This window comes from Tenrec ecaudatus, chromosome 12 (assembly GCF_050624435.1).
Source record: "Tenrec ecaudatus isolate mTenEca1 chromosome 12, mTenEca1.hap1, whole genome shotgun sequence".
Taxonomy (NCBI): Eukaryota; Metazoa; Chordata; class Mammalia; order Afrosoricida; family Tenrecidae; genus Tenrec; species Tenrec ecaudatus.
In genome coordinates this window covers 67,023,012-67,042,168 of record NC_134541.1, presented here as the reverse complement: position 1 = coordinate 67,042,168, position 19,157 = coordinate 67,023,012, and the positions used below count along the sequence as shown (strand labels likewise).

General features: G+C 53.8%; 1 protein-coding gene across 4 annotated transcripts in view; it reads left to right on the top strand.

Annotated features, from left to right (window-relative positions):
* ST3GAL4 (ST3 beta-galactoside alpha-2,3-sialyltransferase 4) overlaps nucleotides 1–13,544 on the top strand; it is a 48,001-nt gene extending 34,457 nt beyond the window's left edge. The window contains exons 2-11 of one of the 4 annotated variants that reach the window (XM_075564095.1): nucleotides 5,020–5,095; nucleotides 5,366–5,462; nucleotides 5,881–5,961; nucleotides 6,198–6,295; nucleotides 6,518–6,578; nucleotides 7,087–7,182; nucleotides 7,290–7,479; nucleotides 8,175–8,318; nucleotides 12,897–13,040; nucleotides 13,325–13,544. In XM_075564095.1, coding sequence (XP_075420210.1) covers nucleotides 5,080–5,095; nucleotides 5,366–5,462; nucleotides 5,881–5,961; nucleotides 6,198–6,295; nucleotides 6,518–6,578; nucleotides 7,087–7,182; nucleotides 7,290–7,479; nucleotides 8,175–8,318; nucleotides 12,897–13,040; nucleotides 13,325–13,411 — 1,014 coding nt within the window. In that variant the 5' untranslated portion in view covers nucleotides 5,020–5,079 and the 3' untranslated portion in view covers nucleotides 13,412–13,544. Of the gene's footprint in view, nucleotides 1–5,019; nucleotides 5,096–5,365; nucleotides 5,475–5,880; nucleotides 5,962–6,197; nucleotides 6,296–6,517; nucleotides 6,579–7,086; nucleotides 7,183–7,289; nucleotides 7,480–8,174; nucleotides 8,319–12,896; nucleotides 13,041–13,324 lie in introns of all 4 variants that reach the window. The other 3 variants (XM_075564098.1, XM_075564094.1, XM_075564097.1) reach the window with 3 other exon arrangements.
* Nucleotides 13,545–19,157: the final 5,613 nt, after the last annotated feature.

Here is a 19,157-nt window from a genome sequence, read left to right as displayed (position 1 = left end):
TACCACCCCAAATAATAATTTATAAATAATAATTTAAATGTCCTGTGTCCTCTTCAGTCAAGGCCAAGAGCCCGAGTCTCTCTCCACCAGTGCATTTTCACCTTGAGCATACCTGTGAATCACTGGCGATCTTGTTGGGCAATGCTAATGGCTGTTGAGAGGCACCTTTGTCTGAGGAAAGGTCTGTCTCTTACATCTGAAAAGCCAGCCATTGAAGCCCTCACCTCTGGTCCAGGGTGGACATTTTCTGCCAGGTGGAAGGAGGAGGCAGCTGCAGTTCGCTCAGGTGTCCCTGTAAAGGAAGTAGTGTGCAGCTGCAGGCACTTCTGGGAAGTGCTCTGTTCTGTCTGCCCTGGGCAGCTCAGCCGGCTCACGTGGCAGCAGGCTCAATGGCAGCTGGTTCTGGGGGAGGAGCGGCCTGCGAGTCTGTCTCTAACAAGTCCCATGTCATGATGCCCTTGCTCTGATCTGTGTGTGTGTGTGTGTGCGCGCGCGTGCGTATGTGAATCCTGGAGACATAATGGTTACAAGTTAGACTGCTAACTGCAAGGCCAGCAGTTTGAAACTCCCATCTGCTCCACAGGAGAAAGACGAGGCTTCCACACCCTTTAAAGAGTTACAGCCTCGGAAACGCACAGGGCGGTAGGGGCTGTAGGGACTGTGGGGGTGGGCACGGGCTCGATGGCAGCGCATGTAGCGATATGGGTGTGTGTATACCAAGTGGACTTTGCATTTGACGCAGTTTTAGATTTACAGGCGGCTTGTGTAGAAAGTACTGAGCATGTCCCATATGCCCCCTCCCCTCAGACTGCTTCCTTTACCGTGAGATCTGGGAGAGCTGGTGCAGCTTTGTGTCCCCTTGCTGCCACCCATCGAGTCCATTCGGACTCATAGCCACCCTGAGGGACAGGTAGAACTGCCCCTGTGAGGTGCCCAGACTGTACCTGCTTACCATAGCGGCTAGCCCGGCTTTCTCCCGCCTGCCAAGTGTCCACCCTGGGCAAGCAGGCTGGGGCAGTCTTACCGTTTGTCTTTTGCTCTTTTTAGTGGACAGCACTTGAGTTTCCTTCTTGCCTGGTTCCCACCTCACGCAGGCTTCACTGCATGACCATCTTGCCTCACCTGTTGAAGTCATGGGCCAGTATTGGGTCAGTAGTCCTATAATCAAAGTCTGTTGTTCACATCAGGGTTCATGGTGGGCACTGCACACAGGATCTAGGTTTGGGCCAGTGCACAGCCCCATGTGTCCATCGTTCCAGCCCAATCCAGAATAGTTTTACTAACCAAAAAGCCGCCGTGCTCCACCCGCTCACCCCCCAGCACGTGCGCGCAGCCGCACATGCCCTTTGCAAACACGGATCTCTCCTCTGGTTCTGTAGTGTTAGCTTTCCCAGAACACCACATCGTTTGAATTATGCTAATAAATATACTCCGGACAGCAAAGATTTACGAGACCTAGTTGAATAACTGAGAAAACAGTCAGTGAAGTAGACGTGACTCAACCATGGAAGCACCACGTCAGTCACTCAGTACTTTATAAACACTGGTCACTGGCCAGCCTACCTGCTAGGTGCTTGGGTTAGACCTGGACGCAGGACTTACCTGCCCAGCACCCTCACAGAACTTACAGTTCCATGGGAGAGAGAGAGGGGCGTGGGCAGAGAGGCAGAAGGCAAGCAGGTGAGCAAATAACCTAATTGCAGAGCCAGAGTGGAGCTGTGTGGGAGGCAGCCTGGGCCGTGTGCTGTGAAACTACCAGGAGCTTGCTGTGTGTGTGTGTGTGTGTGTGTGTAGGGGGCGGGGGGAGGAAAGCCAGCCACAGAGAGAGAGAGGTTTGGGACGTTACTAGAAGTTACCAGGTCTTTAACTTGAGTCTCTGGTCCCAAATGTGTCACTGTTCTCTTGGCAGGGGCATCCTACCCCCCGGTTAAGGGCATGGAGACATCCCCCCTCCCCCCCTAATCCTGCCCCGCATCCCCTCCGTGCTTTCTCCTCTGCTCAATATTTGTGCAGCAGAGAAGCCACGGGAGTGGCCCCCTAGGGAGCACTGTACTGACTCAGTAATAGGACAGTGTTCAGCTGTTGTTTTAAGATAATTGATCTGTAAAAGAAGATGGGCCCTAATCCAATGAAGACATTTCAATAAACAAACTCAATGCTCAGTGGTTCTCACTCATCTGAGAAATTCGCAAGACAGCTGCTGGCTGGCCAAACAACTGGAAGAGATCCGTAGTTGTATCCCTTCCCAAGAAAGGAGACCCAGCAGAGCGCAGAGATTGTTGGACAATGTCCGTTCATATCACATGCCAGTCGACTTTTGCTGGAGCTAATGAAGAAGGTTGCAGCGGTGCCTAGACCAGGAGCCGCTATGAATGCAAGCAAGCTGTCAGGCGGAGCTTGCCCGAAAGCAGAAAATACCAGAAAGATGTTTGCCTGTGCTTTTGTTGGCCGTATAAAGGCATCTAAGTGCGTTGATCATAACAAATGATAGAAAATGTTGTGAGGACTGGGAGCCCCAGAATATTTCATCGTGCTAATTTGGAAACTACATAGACCAAGAGGCAGTTGTGCAAACTCAACAAGGGCAGACTGCATGGTTTAAAATCAGGAAAGGCGTGCATCACAGTTGTGCCCTCTCACCATTTCTGTGTTGCATGGATAATCTGAGAATTTGGGCTCTGTGAAGAACTGTTGGCATTGGGCCTGGAGGAAGGCTTATTAGCAAGCTGCGATATGCAGATGGCACACCTTGCTTGCTAAAAGTGCGGAAGACTTGACGCATTTGCATCAAGCTCAAAGATCGCACCCTTCTGTGTGGATTGCAACTCAGTGTAAAGAAGACCAGAACCAGGGAAAAAATGAGGAGCTGATGCCGGGGGCTTAAGTGGAGAGCAGGCGTTTTGAGAATGATGAGGGCAATGAATGTACAGATGTGCTTGACACAATCGATGTAGGTATGGATTGTGATCAGAGTTGTATGAGCCCCTAATAGAAGGATTGAAAAAAGAAGCCCAGAATCATCACAACTGGACCAATAAGCAACCCCATGACCCACAGAGAGAAGATTCAAGTCAAGGATTGCATTCATTCCCCTGGATCCACAGTTAACGATCACAGAAGCAACGATCGAGAAGTTAAACAAGGTATGGCACTGGGCACGTCTGCTGCAAAGGACACCCTGACATCGTGGCAAAGGACAGGTATCACCTTGAGGACTAAGGTGTACCTCCCCGAGCATTATTTTCTAGAATGAATCAATCAGACTTGGGACTTGTTCCCATGAAGCCCCCGTCCCTGGAGAAGGACATCCTACTTTGTAAAGCAGAGCGTCAGTAAAAAAGAAGCAGACCCTCGACAGGCAGGTTGAAACCGTGGCTTGCCCGGTGGGCCAAGTTGTGACAGTGGTGAGGATGGTTCCAGACCGGGCAGCGTGTGGCTCTGTTGTACACAGGATCACTGGATCGGAACCAGCCTAACGGCATCAAACAGTGACGGCAATGCACTGCGATCTCCTGCGAAGGGAGCTTAAGGACTGGCTTTGTGTTTCCCCAGAGAGCAGGAGCATCAGCAGTTGCTTCCCGTCCTGGCTAACATGAAAAACCTGGGCTGTTGATGAGGCTGCCGGGCCCTGCCGTAGGTCCTGCCCCAGGCTGATGGGTCAGCGGCCACGGAAGGGCTCTGGCATCTGTGTTTTTGGAAGCGGCCCGGTTGATTCTTTTGATCAGGCTCACTTAGGTAGTAATTTGATGTGGACGGAAGGCGCCACGTGGTGTTTGGGTCTGGCTGCCTCGAGGTGTGGCTGGTGGAGGCTGGAGAAATCTCTTCCCTGGGGATTCGGAAGCCTGCCCATGGCAGAGTCGGAGACGGCTAGAAACTTCTCTGCTGGTTGCTATGTTGTGGAGCAACTCTTCCACCTGCTCCTACCGGAAAGGGGGTTCCTGTCCAGCTCCCATCCAAACATCCTTCCCACTTTTCGTTTTTTCCACACTCTTGGGTGTTTGTCAGTAGCCAGAGTCTGAAAGGGTTCGGGCAGTGGTTCTCAACCTGTGGGTCGCAACCCTTTGGGTGTCGAGCAGCCCTTTCACAGCCATTCCAATGGTTGTAGGAACCGAGACACCGTTCCTCTATCCGTCTCCAGGCGGATTTGCCCACAGGCAGGTACACCCACATACGAGTACCCGCCGTGAGACTGTTCCCCATGCTACACCAAGCTTCAAGACAGAATTTCACTTATTTGTCATTAGAAATAGATATTTCACAATATATAATTACATATTGTTTGGTGATGAATCACTATGCTTTAATTATGTCCAATTAGTAACAATGGAAATACATCCTGCATATCAGATATTTACATTATGATTCATAACAGTAGCAAAATTACAGCTAAGAAGTTGCAATGAAAATAGTTTTATGGTTGGGGTCACCACCAACATGAGGAACCGTATTAAAGGGTGGTGGCCTGCAGAAGGTTGAGAACCACTGGGCTAGAGGATGCCCAGGGACCTTGTTGCCCCACCGTCACCCCCTCCCTGGTTACTGGTCTGTATGGACCGATTTGGCTGGAGTAGTGGGGGCTTGATGATGGAGAGATGGGTGGGGTCCAGACCAGCCTCTGCCGACTTGGACAGTGGGGAAGAAGTTGCCTCACTTGAGGAAAATTGTAAGCCCTTGGTTGAACATTTTTTGGGGAAGTCAAAATGTAAGTCAAAGTGTAAGTCAAAATGGGGAGGGCAGGGGGTGAGGGGACCAGCCAGAGGCGCTGGAATGAGCATGAACCCTGCTCCATTTCTGCCTTGAGATGTTCCTGGGTCCTTCTGAATCTGTCTTCCAAGGGACAGGAGGCCAGCAGGCTGTGCAAGGGCTCTCTGGACACATGCCTGCCGGGTGAGGGGTCGGGGGCACCACTGGCACTCTCCGGAGGAGGGAGGGGTGGGCTCTGGGCCAGGTCTGCTCTGTGTCAAGGCAGGAGTGCCTGCGGAATCAACCAAACCCACACCTGTGCCTCTGTCCTCCTAGGTGGCCGGAGGCAGCCAGGATGACAGCTCTCCCCAGGACCCGAACCACCCACTGAAAAACATGATCGGCAAGTCCCGTGAGTATGGCCTCTGCGATCCCCCTTCCTGGTGCAGGGCTCCTCCTGAAGTAGTGGTCTTGGTTGAGCTCGAACAACAAATGTGGAATCAGTGACCTGGCTGGCTATTTCATGTGGAGGAGCAAGGAGCATTCAGGTCTGAGCTCTGTGCTCAAAAGCTCGAGCCAGGGCAGGCCCAGGGCTGTGTCTACTTGGGTTGGGGGTTGGAGGATCAGGGTGGCAGGCGAGAAGGTGGTGGACCGCACTATCCCTGGCTGTGTCTCTCTCCAGCTCCTCTGTGCATGTGTCCTGCAGGCTGGAAGCTCCTGGCCATGCTGGTGCTGGTCCTGATCGTCATGGTGTGGTACTCCATCTCCCGAGAAGACAGGTACATTGAACTGTGAGTCCATTTTCTACATTCAGTACTTCTTTTCAGGGATGGGGTGGGGCCCCCATGGGCAATGAGGACAGGAGGAGGAGAGAGCTGGGGCATAACCTCTCCTCTTTAGCTCTTGGTTGGGGAGTCCGTGAAGGGAAGGGAAGCCAAGCCTGGATGGTGGACTCTGTGGTGACACCCCCAGTCCTCACCCAAAGGTGTAAATGAAAGAAGAGCCGGGGATGCTCAGTTATTTGGTTTCCAAGTGCATCTTGGGTTGGGATGATCTCGCAAGCAGAATCAGCCCAAGCCTCCCTAGCCTCCCTCCAGCACCTTCCTCCCGTCTTCCGCCCGTCCCTCCCTCCCCAGTGTCTGGGAACCTTGTGCTGCTGGACGGCTGAGGGCTGACCAGCCTTCTCTCTCTTTCCAGCTTTTACTTTCCCATCCCAGAGAAGAGGGAGCCTTGCCTCCAGGGTGAGGCCGAGAGGAAGGCTTCTAAGATCTTTGGCAAGTAAGTGAGGACAGAGGCGGGGCGGGGACAGAGCTCGGGTGGGCTGGGATTGAGGGGCTCCTGGGCTTATGTCTCAGTGTTGAGTAGATCAAGTTTGGGGATCTCGGACTGGGTGAAGCCAAGGAGGAGCAGGAGGTGCCTGGATATGGACACCTGTTAGTCAGCGGCTTGGCCCTGCTTCTGGCTCATCAGAACTAATCCCTTCTTCTTCTCCGCCCTGCTCTGGCCGTGTGCAGCTCCACCCGAAATCAGCCCATTTTCCTCCAGCTTAAGGACTTTTTCTGGGTGAAGACACCTTCTGCCTACGAGCTGCCCTATGGGATCAAGGGGAGCGGTAAGTGTCCTGCTGAGTAGGAATGATGGCTCACCCTTGAGCATGCTGCTTCCTGCTCTCATGGCCTCGGTGCCTGCTGTGAACCACACGCAGGGTGGGTCCTGGGGCAGGGCAGGCAGGAAGGCACCAGCTGAGCCTCTTGGGCACGATGGCGGGGTGGGGCAGTCTTTGGACGCCTGCCGTGGCCACCATTGCTAGCTGCTTTTCTCTTGCTCTGTGCAGAAGACCTGCTCCTCCGGGTCTTAGCCATCACCAGTCACACCATGCCGGAGAGCATCCAGAGGTAAGAAAACCCGTCCCCACCCCCGGCGCTTGCCAGCCTGCTCTTGCTGCCCAGCGTGAGAAGTATGGCTCAGTCTCCGCCCTGGGGGCCACCTTGTCTTAGGTCCCCTGCAGCCAATGTTGGTCCGCCTTCTCAGGCTGCCCGTCTCTGGGGATCCAGGTATAGCCATCTCCATGGCAACACAGCCTGGACATGTGGGTGCAGGAGCAGCTAGAGGCTGCTGGGAGCTTTTCTGAGGCAGCAGGCAGACTGCTCAGAATAGGCAGGCCTCGGTGATCCTGCCCTGTGTCTGCCTTCTTCTCTTGTGCTTGTGCCTTTGTTTCCCCTTTCCCTTGAAGTCTGGGGCCATGAAGCTAGCACGACCACTCGCGGGGCACTTGGAGCTCCCTGGTCCTTGGGGAACAGAGGTTGAGGGGTATCTGGGTAACCCTGCAGACAGGTTCGGGACAGTGGGAGTTCAGTGGAACTGGGGTTGTCCCTGAGCCTCCTGCCGCCTCTCCCCTGACAGCCTGAAGTGCCGCCGCTGTGTGGTGGTGGGGAATGGGCACCGGCTGCGGAACAGCTCGCTGGGAGAAGCCATCAACAAGTATGACGTGGTCATTAGGTCTGTATGACTGCTTTGCCCTCTTCCGCCTGGGGGCTGTTTGGGGTCTGGGCAGTGGGCAGGTTCTCGGGCGCTCTGGGTGACCGGAGCCTCTTCCCCGTCTCCAGATTGAACAACGCTCCGGTGGCTGGCTACGAGGGCGACGTGGGCACCAAGACCACTATGCGCCTCTTCTACCCTGAATCCGCCCATTTCGACCCCAAAGTGGAGAATAACCCAGACACGCTCCTGGTCCTGGTGGCATTTAAGGCAATGGACTTCCATTGGATCGAGACCATCCTGAGCGACAAGAAGCGGGCAAGTGTGGTGGATTCATGGGGCGGGCGGCCGGGGACACCTACCGCGTCCGCACTGCACGCTTCACATCTGCCCTGTGTTTCCCCAAAGAGCGGGTGCAAACAAGCTCCAAGGACTGCCTGAGTGGCCCCGCCAATGTCCGTGCTCTGCACAGCTTCCTGGAGCCCGTGGGGGGTGGGCAGGCACCAACCATCCAGGGGGCCACGAAATGAGATCCTTGACTGCTCTGGCCCCAACTGCCCCCCCAGGCTTGAGGCCTGACTGGGCCAGGAGCACAGAAAGCAGTCAGAATGTGTGTGCCTGTGAGAGCCGGGGACAGAGAGACCCTCTGGAGCCCTTTCAGGCAGGCGCAGATTAGAACAGTCTATACCTGCCCAGGTGATCCCCAGAAAGAGTCGCTCTCTCTCCTTGTCCTCTGGTTGCCGTTGAACTGTTCAGTCTGGCGTGTTTGCCAAGTGTCCAAAGAGCCTACCTCACACTCGGCTCTAGTTGGGCTAGGCTTGGTGGTGGGAAAGGGTCGAACCACACACCACGGGCCTTATCACTTGGCTTCCTTTAGGGAGTGCCCTTTCTTCTCTGGTCTCTTCCTGTCTCGGGTCTGGGCCGCCACCTCCCTGTCCTTTCACTTCCGCATGCCTGGACACCAGAGACAGGTCTTCACCCCCGTCTCTCTATCCCAACCCCGTCTCCCATAGGTACGAAAGGGTTTCTGGAAACAGCCCCCCCTCATCTGGGATGTGAACCCCAAACAGATTCGGATTCTCAACCCCTTCTACATGGAGATAGCAGCGGACAGACTGCTGAGCCTGTCCTTACAGCAGTCACGGAAGAGTAAGCAGGTGATGAGCGGCTGGGGTGTGGGGAGGCCCGCGTGGGAAGGCGGTGAGACCCAGTGACATGGTGGGTTATGCACTGGGCTGGGTTGCTCACTAACCACGGTCTCAGCAGTTCCAGCTGCTTCACAGGAACACGATGAGGCTGTCTGTTCCCATGAAGTTTTATGGCCTCAAACCCCCCAGGGACAGTCTACTCTGCCCTGCAGGGTCCCTGAGAGGTAGAGGAGACCCAGCGGCATTGAGTTTGGAGTGTTTTGGTGGAATGCAATAGAGACTCATAATGAAGGGGCAGCTTGCATCTGACCAGCGACTGCTTTCCAGTTTAGCCTGTAGCAGCCCTATAAGGCAGACAGACGTCCCCCTCGCAGGTCTAAGGCTGTTCCCACAAGAGGAGCACAGTGCCCCGTCTTCCTCTTGCAGAGCAGCCGGTGGGTTCGCTCCACCCACTTTTTAAAGCCTGTACCCCCAGGGCTCTGGGGCATGTGGTAAAGCTCCAGGGTGTACAAGAACATAGTCGTAATCAAAGCTAGATTGAAGCGTTCGTTGCAGCAAGAGAAAACGCACCCTGAGAACTCGGGGCCGCTGCAGATGTGGGAGTTCTTCAGGGTCTGCAGTGAGGCTAGGGGCTCGTGTTAGAGGGCACTTTTGTCAAACAGGGGTCAGAGACCTAACCCAAACCCAGCAAACACTGCCACAGAGTCAGTGCTGACTCAGAGCGACCCTGTAGGACACGGTAGCGCTGCCCTACGGTCTCCACGACCGGACTCCTTATGGGAGCAGCAAGCCCCGTCCTTCTCCCAACGAGCGGCTGGTGCCAACCATTTGAATTTGGAGCCAAATGCTCGCTGTTAAGAATTGGTAAACTGGGGAATTCCCAGAACAGTCAGTGGTCTTATTTTGAGAGCCATGAACGCAGGCGTGCACTGCTGTTAGACCCATTTTAGCTGAAGCCGTGGCCTCGCATGGTAGGTAGTTTGGTACTATCTATCAAGGGGCTCTGGTAGCATCGGGGCTATGTAGTTGGGCTGCTAACCACAAGGTCAGCAGTTCTTCCTCAGGAGAAAGACGGGGCTCTTTGTACTTCTATAAAGAGTTACGGCTTTGCGAACCCACAGGGGCAGCTCTACCTTGACCCACTGCAAGTCAGAATCGACTCAAGGAGATGAGCTTCTCAAAGAACATATTTTGAGAGCCAAGCTTTGCAAGTTACTGTTTCAGCTTTAGCTCCTGGGCGTCTTCAGCTGGTGGACTTCCGTCCACACTCGTCAGCCTCCCAGGACGCCCTCACCTTGCCCTTGAAGCCCTCAGCGCCGCAGGGCAGCCGAGAGGGAAGAGAAACTCTAGCAGTCGTGGGTATGGCTTTGGTTGGGCTTTTACTGTGTGGCCTTTGGTCAGTCAACCATTTGGAGCCTCGGTTTTCTTATCTCTGTAGTTGGTAGAAGATCATTAAGCACTTGGCTATTGCCTGAAAGGTTGGTGGTTCAAACTCACCCAGAGGTGCTGGTGGTCTGTTTTCCAAAGGTCACCGCCTTAAAAACCCTAAGAAAGATACTTCAATGCAAGGGCAAGCGACCACAGTAACGGTGGGCATAGTGAAGCACTGCCCTGGTAGGAAGAGCCCGGGCGGCATGGTGGCCATGCATTGGGCTGCGAACCACATGGTCAGCGGTTTGAAACCACCAGCTGCTCGGCAGGAGGAAGGTGCGACGTTGTACTCCCATGAAGAAGTGCGGTCTCAGAAACCCCCGAGGGCAGTTCTACCCTGTCCTGTAGAGTCGCTGCACATCGGGCTCATTGACAGTGAGCTTGGCTTTGGTTCTGGACCTAGTGGAGCTGTAGTGGGATTTCAGAAGTTAATTAAATTATGTAAAGTGTCTGTCATGGAGATTTGCCCATACATATTTGCCATAGTTTGGACAAACACTTTCCATTCATTAGTGAGTATCTACTATTATCAACTTCATTAAATAAACATAGTCTGAATCCTACTTTTGCCTGCTCAGTGCCAGATTCCCAGTTGCTGTGCTTGATGAGTAAGACATTCTCCTTGTCCTGAGGAAAGCCAGACTAGCCGAAGATGTAAACAAATGGCACTAGCAAGTGATCCAGTGCCATGGAGTTGCTCCAGATGCTAAGGGGGTGGGAGGAGGGGCATACTACTGCTCGGCCATCTGGGAAGCATCCCAGGGGAGACTCTACACAGTGAGCTGAGTATTGAGGAATTGTGGGAGTTCGTCAAGTGGAGGATGGGGGGGACCACGTTCCCATTGTCAAGAATGAAGTCCTTCTCGTGTAAATGGAGTTGAGGAAGGTCAATCAGGAGTGCATGGAAAAGTGGAGGTGGAGGGTGCTGAAGGCTGGACAAGACAATAACCCCAATTCAAGTCAGTGCCAAATCATAGCGACCCTGTCGGACAGGGTGAGTGTCCCAGACTGTAGCCTTTATGGGAATAGAAAGTCCCGTTTTTATCTGGTGACTTTGAACTGCTCACCTTGTGGATCACAGCCCAGTGGATAACCACTGGGCCACCAGGGCTCCGTGGGGGAGAAGAAGGGCAGGTAGAGCCCTGACCCTGCTCCCGGCAGTGGGAAGGGGTGGGTGGATTGAGTGACACCTGTAACAGCTGCCTAACAAATGTCGACAAAGTTAGCAGCCTGAAACCACACCTGGAAGTCAGAAGTCCAACCCAGCCGAGTTGAGCTCCCTGCAGCGTCTCACAAGGTGGATGACGGGTGGGCCACTAGGCCAACTTCCTGTCTGCAGATGCTGGAGACAGTTCCCTTCCTTGCACGCCGTCCCTTGTGATTCGGTGTCTGCTTGCAGAGTGAGGCTCCTCATTTCCTTCTCGCTGAGAGCGGAGAGGCCACCCTCGTGTCTTAAAGTCCACCTACACCTCTTGCCATGTGCCCTCCACCCCTCCTCCTTCGAGCCAGCAACCGAGCTGCAAGTCCTTTTTGTGTTTCAAGTATTGGACTTTAAGGGTCATGTGATGAGGTCAAGCCCACAGGAACAATCTTCTTCATTTAAGGTTTCCTGTGCCACGTCACTGCGGGAGAAAGACAGGGCTTTCTCGTCCCGTACAGAGTGCCAGCCGCCGACTCTCACAGGGGCGGCCATACTCTGTCCGGTCGCAGGGCGTTGGTCTGTTATGTTGGTGCCATCTGATGTTTCATGACCCTGGCAGTGCCATCTCATCATGTTAGTGGGCCCACCCTCACTCAGGGGGAGCAAGTGATCCATGGACAAGTACCACTGAGGGTCATTTCAGAATTCTGTTCCCACGAGGACGTCTGCTGAGAGGCGAACTTGAAAGATTTATGACTAATTCTGGATTCCAGCTTGGACAAGATAGTAACATATTTTCCATTTCTAGTTTGGACAAGATGGTAACGGGGCCGACTGGAAGAAGATGAGCAGTTTTGGGGGTTTCAGAGGTCAGGTCAGGCAGAACTGGCTGGAGGACGATGGGTCGAGATGCTGGAGGGCTGGTTCAAGCAACACGGGTGCTAACTCGGGCCCAGGAAGGGCGTGAAGGATGAGATGCAGGAGTGCTGGCCAGGGACCAGGAAGCCTGACTGACCTGAGGGGCCTGGCCTGCCAAGGTCTAGGATGTGGCTCCCAAATCGGAGGGGCATCTGGGAAGCAGTGGTTAAAGCTGAGGAATGCAAGGCTTGCGAACTTAGGCATCACTTTAGAATATCCCTACAAGTGCATTAGGGATAGAGGCAGTGAGGTCCTCATAGAAGCCCTGAGTTGCTTAGGAACGGTATTGATTGGTGCTACTACTTCACAGAGGGGAGAGCACCCCTCCCCACTCCCGCCCTCCACTGCCACCGGAAAAAATCCCCAAGCCAATAAGCGGCAGAGCCCTGGGTCTTCTGGAAGCGCCAGGAGAGGAGTGGGAGCCTTCCTTCCCTTCCCTTCGATGAGCCTGCTGCCTGCTTGGAGAAAGGATGACAGGAAGCATGCCTTCCCCAGGATGCGATAATACCACAGGGATCTTGGGGGAAATACCATTGCACCTGGTATATAGGAAGCACTAAAAGCACGGTTTGTTCACGATGCCGCCATTATTGTCCTACTTCTTGCCACCCTCAAGCCCAGGGGCCCACATCCTGCCCCAGATGCATGGCTGCGTTGCCCCATCCCGTGAGACAGCCACTAGCTGCGTGTGGCTAGTCAAGTCCAAATGAAATCCAATGAAAGTCTCTGTCACACCAGCTCCAGTCCCCTGTTCGAGAGCCACCGGGGCTGGCAGCACAGATGAAGATATGTCTCCAGTCACAGAGCGCTCTAGTGGACTGCCTTGGTCTAGAACAGAGGTGGAGAGCCTTTTTTTCCTGCCAGGGGTCATTCAATTATGTATGACATCATTGGTGGGCCATCCTGCTGAGCATTTTATCAGCTCGCCCCTAGTGGGATGACTGGAGCTCTGGCTTCCATTTGGTGAGACACTGATGATATTGATGACCTTGTGGGCCTTGTATGGCCCCTGGGGTGGATGCTCCCCACCGCCAGTCTAGAAGGTGGTGAAAGGAATAGGGATTCCTCTAACACCTGCCCCACCTCTCGTCCCTCAGAAGCCCACCACAGGCTTATTGGCTATCACCTTGGCTCTGCACTTCTGTGACTTGGTGCACATTGCTGGCTTTGGCTACCCAGATGTCTACAACAAGAAGCAGACCATTCACTACTATGAACAGATCACGCTCAAGTCCATGGCGGTAAGTGGCCCTGGATGATGACTGGGCCGGGTGTGGGTGTGTGGCGTGTGGACAGGTGTGGGACCAGCAGATGGGGGGACACGTGGCCAGTGAGGGTGTGCCAGTGGCCAGCAGCTCATGACCAGCTCATTCTGAGGCAGAACTGGAACCGAGGCCTCCGGACTCTTAAGCCAGGAGGGCCCGTGGCCATTGCTCCCAGAGCATGCGGGAGGGGGAGAGGGGCTTTCCCCGGGGACACAGAGATCGCTGAAGGTCCTGAGTTTGCTTCCTTGGCTCTCCCGCAGGGGTCAGGCCACAATGTCTCCCAGGAGGCTCTGGCCATCAAGCGGATGCTGGAAACTGGAGTTGTCAAGAACCTTACTTACTTCTAACTCGGGCAGGAGACGCGCATGTACGTCGGTCTGCCCACTCTGCTGCAAGAGACCCCTCCTCTCATCCAAGGGGTGCCCGGTGCCAGCACGAGCCACTGGCCTTACCTCCCCCTGCCGGGGGAACAGTTCCTGAACCGGCCAGGGCAAGAGGCGGCCATGCCCCAGGCTGCACTTTTGGAGCCCAGCTGTGGTCATGGCAGAGGCCCGGGGGCTGCAGGAGCTGACCCAGGATGGGGTTGGATGCCTTGGTCTCCCCCTCTACCAGTGCTGAGAGGTTATTTAATGGGCTATTTAATTAAGGGGAGAAGGTGCTGTGGGCTGGTCCCATGACGTCCAGAAAGGGTGCATGGTGCAGTATTGTGCTCACTTTTTATCAAAACACAGATGATGGACCCACAAGGCCTGAGACTTCAAGCAGGCCTCCCAGCAGGGTGGGGCAACCTGGAGGGGTGGGGGCCCTCCAGAGGGGCTGTGACGTCCCAGCAGGCATGGGAAGAACATCAGTGGAGGGCTCTATGGCGAAGTGGACCGAACTAGAAACAAGGTTTCAATGCGCCATTAAACTATTTTACCTAAAACCGAAGCACTCGTGATGCCCAGCGTCCTTGCAGGGTGGTGAGTATGTGCGTGGAGGCACAGCAGGGGACCCCGTCCCCAGAGGTAGGGCCCAGAGCAGGGGCCAGGGAATGCCCAAGTTGTACATGGTCACCCGAGGCAGAGCAGGCGGGCCAGCGGTGACCACAGCATCGCTGCCTGCCTGACACCCGCCTGGCTCCCAGCATCCTGGTGGACTTCCCTGAGAACTGGCTGGGGGCCCAGGGGAGGCAGCAGGATGCCAGATGGGAGTGGCCAAGCCCGGCCTGTCTTCCTCTTTCGATCCAGTCTTCAGTTACCAAAATCCAGTGCTGGGTGCTGTGTGCTTTGAGGACAGGGGTGGGGTCCAACAAAGGAAATCCACGTTTCCCCTCCTAGATTACGTGGGAACCAGAGGATGGAGTTTCTGAAAGGTCCTGCCAGTGGTCCAGCCTGCCAGGACTGAGTGGGCAGGGCTGGCAGGACTGGCAGGACAGCATCTGAGAAGCTTTGGGTGAGGCCTGTCAGCCAGCCGCCAGGCCAAAGGATGGCACCGTTCCCTTCCCGGTCTCTAGAATGCCGCCAGCCTTGCTTCTCTCGCCTTTATTGTCCCTCTTCCCAGGCCCTGCTTGGCCGCCAACTGGGCTGCCTGCCACCCCCACAGCTGTTCCTTTACATCTGGAGCCAGCCGGGATTGTTGGAAGGCCCTCCCTGGGAAATGGGACTCACAGCTGGATTCCTGGCTTTCTTGGAGGTTTTGAGCCAGACAGGCTGGGGCTGGACAGATGCAGAGGCATCCACTGCAGAGGTGGGTGGGGGCAGGAGGACAGCGGGAGCTGCCGTGCTTGTGAGCAGTGTGGAGGGGCCTTGAGGAGAGCAGCAAGCCGCATCCCACAGAGTGGCCACAAAGGACTAGCCCTTTGTGGAGTGGAACTGCCAGTTCTCTAGGAAGCCTGGCAGGATTACATGTAGCTGCTCCCTTCCCAGACCTGGTGGGATCCTGAAAGCCGACAGGGCCCCAGCTTCGGCACTCCACCCCCACCCCTGTCTCTGGCCTTCACAAGCAGGCTTTGTGTTCCGGGCTCTGACTTGGAGAGTCATGGCTGGCTGGCCCCAGCAGGGTTGGTTTGGGAGTCTTGTGGGAGTGGGGGCTCTTGGCTCTCCTTACTCTTGATGGTTCCTTCCCAGCTGCTCCTCATGAGGGCTATGTGCGAGGGAGTGTCCTTTTCCCCAGCCACGCCCTTGGATGTGACTGTTTGCACACATGACCCAGCTGTCCTGGACTGGGGCGGCTGCCTATTTGTGAATGAGCCAGAATCCAACGCACATGGGTGTATCAAGCACCCCCCCCTCCGCACCCCCTAATCCACAGATGTGAATATAGTAATGGGAACATTTTAACATTGTTGCTGGGTTCTGCTGTGACAGCGTATGTTTATGGCCCTTCGTGATTACACACAGGGGGGAGCCTGGATCTGTGTTTGCATGACGGTGTGTTTGCACCCAAGCCGGATGGATGGTGTGCCCTTGGGTTGGTTGGCACAGCTTCCTCCAGGGTGCTCCAACCCCTAAGCCGATTAAAGCGATCCCGGTGGCAAAGGATCAGAACTATCAGTGGGAGCTTTGATGTGGAACTGCTGGATGGGGCCCTTGGGTGTTCTGGGAACGGGACTTTAATGCTTCAGCTAGCCCAAACAATGTGAATGAACTGCCGCCCCAGGCCAGACTGGCACTGATCAAACCACTCCGAAAGGAGGCCACAGGAGGCGGGCAATACCTCAGAGATACTGCGGGTTCACGGCCAGATCGCCGCCAGCCAGCTCACCTCGCAAAAAAGCACACGGCACAAAGTTCTTGGCACCCCGGTGCTTGTGAAAACTAACTATCCACTCTGAAAAAGTTTGAAATGGTGTGATAATTACCACAATGGCAGAGACACATGCAGTTGGGGAAATGACTGGACAGACAGACTTGCTCTATGCAGGTTTGCTACAGACCTTCCTTTTGTAACAAGTACACAATCTGCAAAACACAATAAAGTGAAGCACAATAGGATGCCTGTGTATGAAACCGTGGGAGAGGAGGGTGAATCCAGAAATGACAACTTCATTCCACGTGACCTTGGGCCAGCCATTTCTCTGCTTCTATGTTGCAGTTTTTACATTCCTGGGAACAAGAGGGTGGGGCCAGCCCAGAATGATTTGAGGGGATTAAGGATGGGGATTCTTGGGGCTTACCTAGGTCGCTGGGGATGGGGCTAGGAACTTGGAAGTGTGACAAGCATGTAGAATATAGTTCTTGAAGGCTAGACTCCTGAACGATCTCTTGAATTAAGCCTACCGCCTCCCTCTTACATCCCTCCTAATCGCCAATTGCCCTTGAGAGGTGGCCCACCCCGGTGTAGGCGCAGGCGCACTTCGGCGCGACTCACTTCCCTCCGCTCCCTCTGGCGGCGGGCCTGCTACGCATGCGCCTTGCGCTCATTCTGTGGGGAGGTGGGGTGGGGGGGGAGGGGGAAGCAGAAGGCTCCCCCCCACCCCACCCACTTTCTTTCCGAGGCTGCTGTCCTGGGGCCCTGGAGCAAGCTGCTAGCCAGAGATTTAAGGTTTGGAGCGTGTGCCCAGCTCCAGAAATATAAGGAGAAGGAGAAAAGCTTGCACTGGCCCTACTATGCACCCAATGGTAGTGGGAAGAAAGGACCCGGGAATTGCTTCCCTTAAATTTGCCACGGAAACTGGGACGGCGCCACTCTGGAACCCATGGGGTGCGTATGACCGGAGATCCGTTCCACAGCAGCTGACAACCACTCTATTCATGTCACATGGTGTGCCGTAAGCTTGGACAGTGACGGGTTTTATTTACATTTTCGAAGGACACATGTACATCCAAGTGCCCTTCCCCCAAAGACTGCACAGAGTGTGAGCTTGAGAGCCGCTCTGCCTGAGGCCGGAGGGGTAATGCACACGCAACGCAGGGGGTGGGACCATTCGTGCTACTCCCTGCCCTGTCATTTAATTAGCCTGGTAAATCCCCGTTTCTGTGTGTGTAAATGGTGATACACAGGCTTACTGAACAATGACGTTTTAAGGATCTAATGGAAAGATGGTTGTGAAAACATTTTGTAGACTGTTGAGTATGCTATAAAGATGCGACTGGAAAGTCATCTTGCATAATGAAAATTAAAAGTGCAAAACAGGCGGGCATGTTGGTAGGGCCAACACATTGGCCAGGTTTTGCCCAGGTATGGAGTGTCATGACTGGCTGCAAAAAAGACCTGTAGTCAGCCATGATACTGCGGGTTCGCATCCAGAACGCTGCAGTCCAGCTAATCTCACACAGAAAAGCATATGACGCAAGATTTTTGGTGTCCTGGTGCTTGTAAAAACGAATCAACCACAAAGTGAGGTGAGGAAGGTCCAACTGAAACGCAGGTTTTGATCAATGAACTTGGCAAGCAGTGGGTCCCACTGAGACGGTAGCACTGGGTTCCAGGTTGCTTGTGAACTCACATACCTTTTGGGGTTCTTAGAGAAAGTATTTTCGTGGGAGACACTTATTTCAATGGCATGCAGCACCACTGTAGGCTCTAATCTAAGTCTAGGAAGTGAAACCTCAGAGGTGGTCAGCTGTCTTCTCAACTCCTACCCTTACATGTCTTAATAAAACAGTGGTTCTTTGCAGAACGCCTTTGCCGATTTGAGCACACCGCGTGCTGCCATACTAAATGTGGTTCCAGGAAATCACATCTTTTTTTTTTTGCTTCAAGGTATGGGTTAAGGAGGGCTGTGTGTGCGTGTGTATAATTGCAGCCAGTTTTCCTGCTGGGTTTAATTTTCTTGTTAGTTATCTTTGAGTTTCCCAAGAAATTAGACAGGGGCATGACGCTTGCGTCTCATTAGATGTCAGACATGGGGGGAGCCCAAATGTATTGCAAGGTGCCACTTCTTAAAGGGACCGTGGAGAACTGGGAGCAAGTAGGAGAGACGTAGTCCTGTCTACGAGGCTAAGTGTAAAAGGGCACCGGAAGTGTGTTTAGGGAACAACAAACTTTGGGAGGCATTTCTGATGTCAAGGGAAGACCAACAGCTGAGGTCTAACTTCCTCTCAAGAGCCTTGTAAGACCGGGAGCATAGAGCGGGGTGCTGGAAATGAGAGAAAACCCTGTGTTGCTAAAGCCCTAAAGGATTGAAGCTAGAATTGCCGAACTAAATGCACTATTCCAGAACAATCACTTCCTCTGAGGTTTCCTATGATACTACCAACTTTCACACAGAAGTACCCGTGCTTGCTTCACAATGTGTTTTTCTTCTCACTGAGCAGCTTCTCTGGATGAGGGGGGAAAAAACAAAACAAGAGTACCAGTTAATGAAAGTCTAGTAGGGAGATTCTCTCCAATCCCATTCTCTCTCTCTCGTTTTGCCCTCTGTGGCTTTCTGTGCCATCAAAGTAGTTCTAGCATGGCAGAATGCCTGTTAATGTCACAGATACTATTTCTAGTCAGGGCAGCAGGGCCCTGGCACCGTTGCCTTGTGAAAGAAGTATCTATCTTGTAGTCTTCCCTGTGTTTGTTTCAAGCTCTCACGGCTCAGTGGGTTTTATAGACTGTTACTGAAAAACCTGTGGTTCAAACCACCAAACCATTCATCCGGAGCACCAAGAGGCTGTCTACTCCCATCGAGATTTATAGTCTTGGAAACGACATAAGCAGTCCTATTGGATCGCAGAGTCACATTCCACTGGAGGCAGTGGGTTTGGTTTGCTTGATCAACGAACCCAAGCGGTGGGTTCCTTCAGGGGAGGAATCCTTTCCTCGATTCCACGTTTATCTTGAATAGCCCTTTGCTTTTTGCAGCTGGGTAGGTTTCAGAGCTGCTTCACTGAATTATGGCTCCATTCACCACAAGAAAATGTTGCCTGAAACTTCATTTGGCTTAGAACATGTCTTTCTTTGTATGTTTGACCTTAAGATTCACCACAAAGAAGACAGGCATTAAATAGCATTATTTGAATGTTCTTGTTGCATTTCCAGCCTATTTCCCAGGGCCATAAAGCCCAGAGACATTCACGGGAGATGCCTGGGGCTCCCTGATCAGGAGTTAGGGAAGCATTCGGGCCAAGGGTGGGCTGAGTGGACTGTCACAGAGGAGCACAGCAACATGGCAGACACTAACAT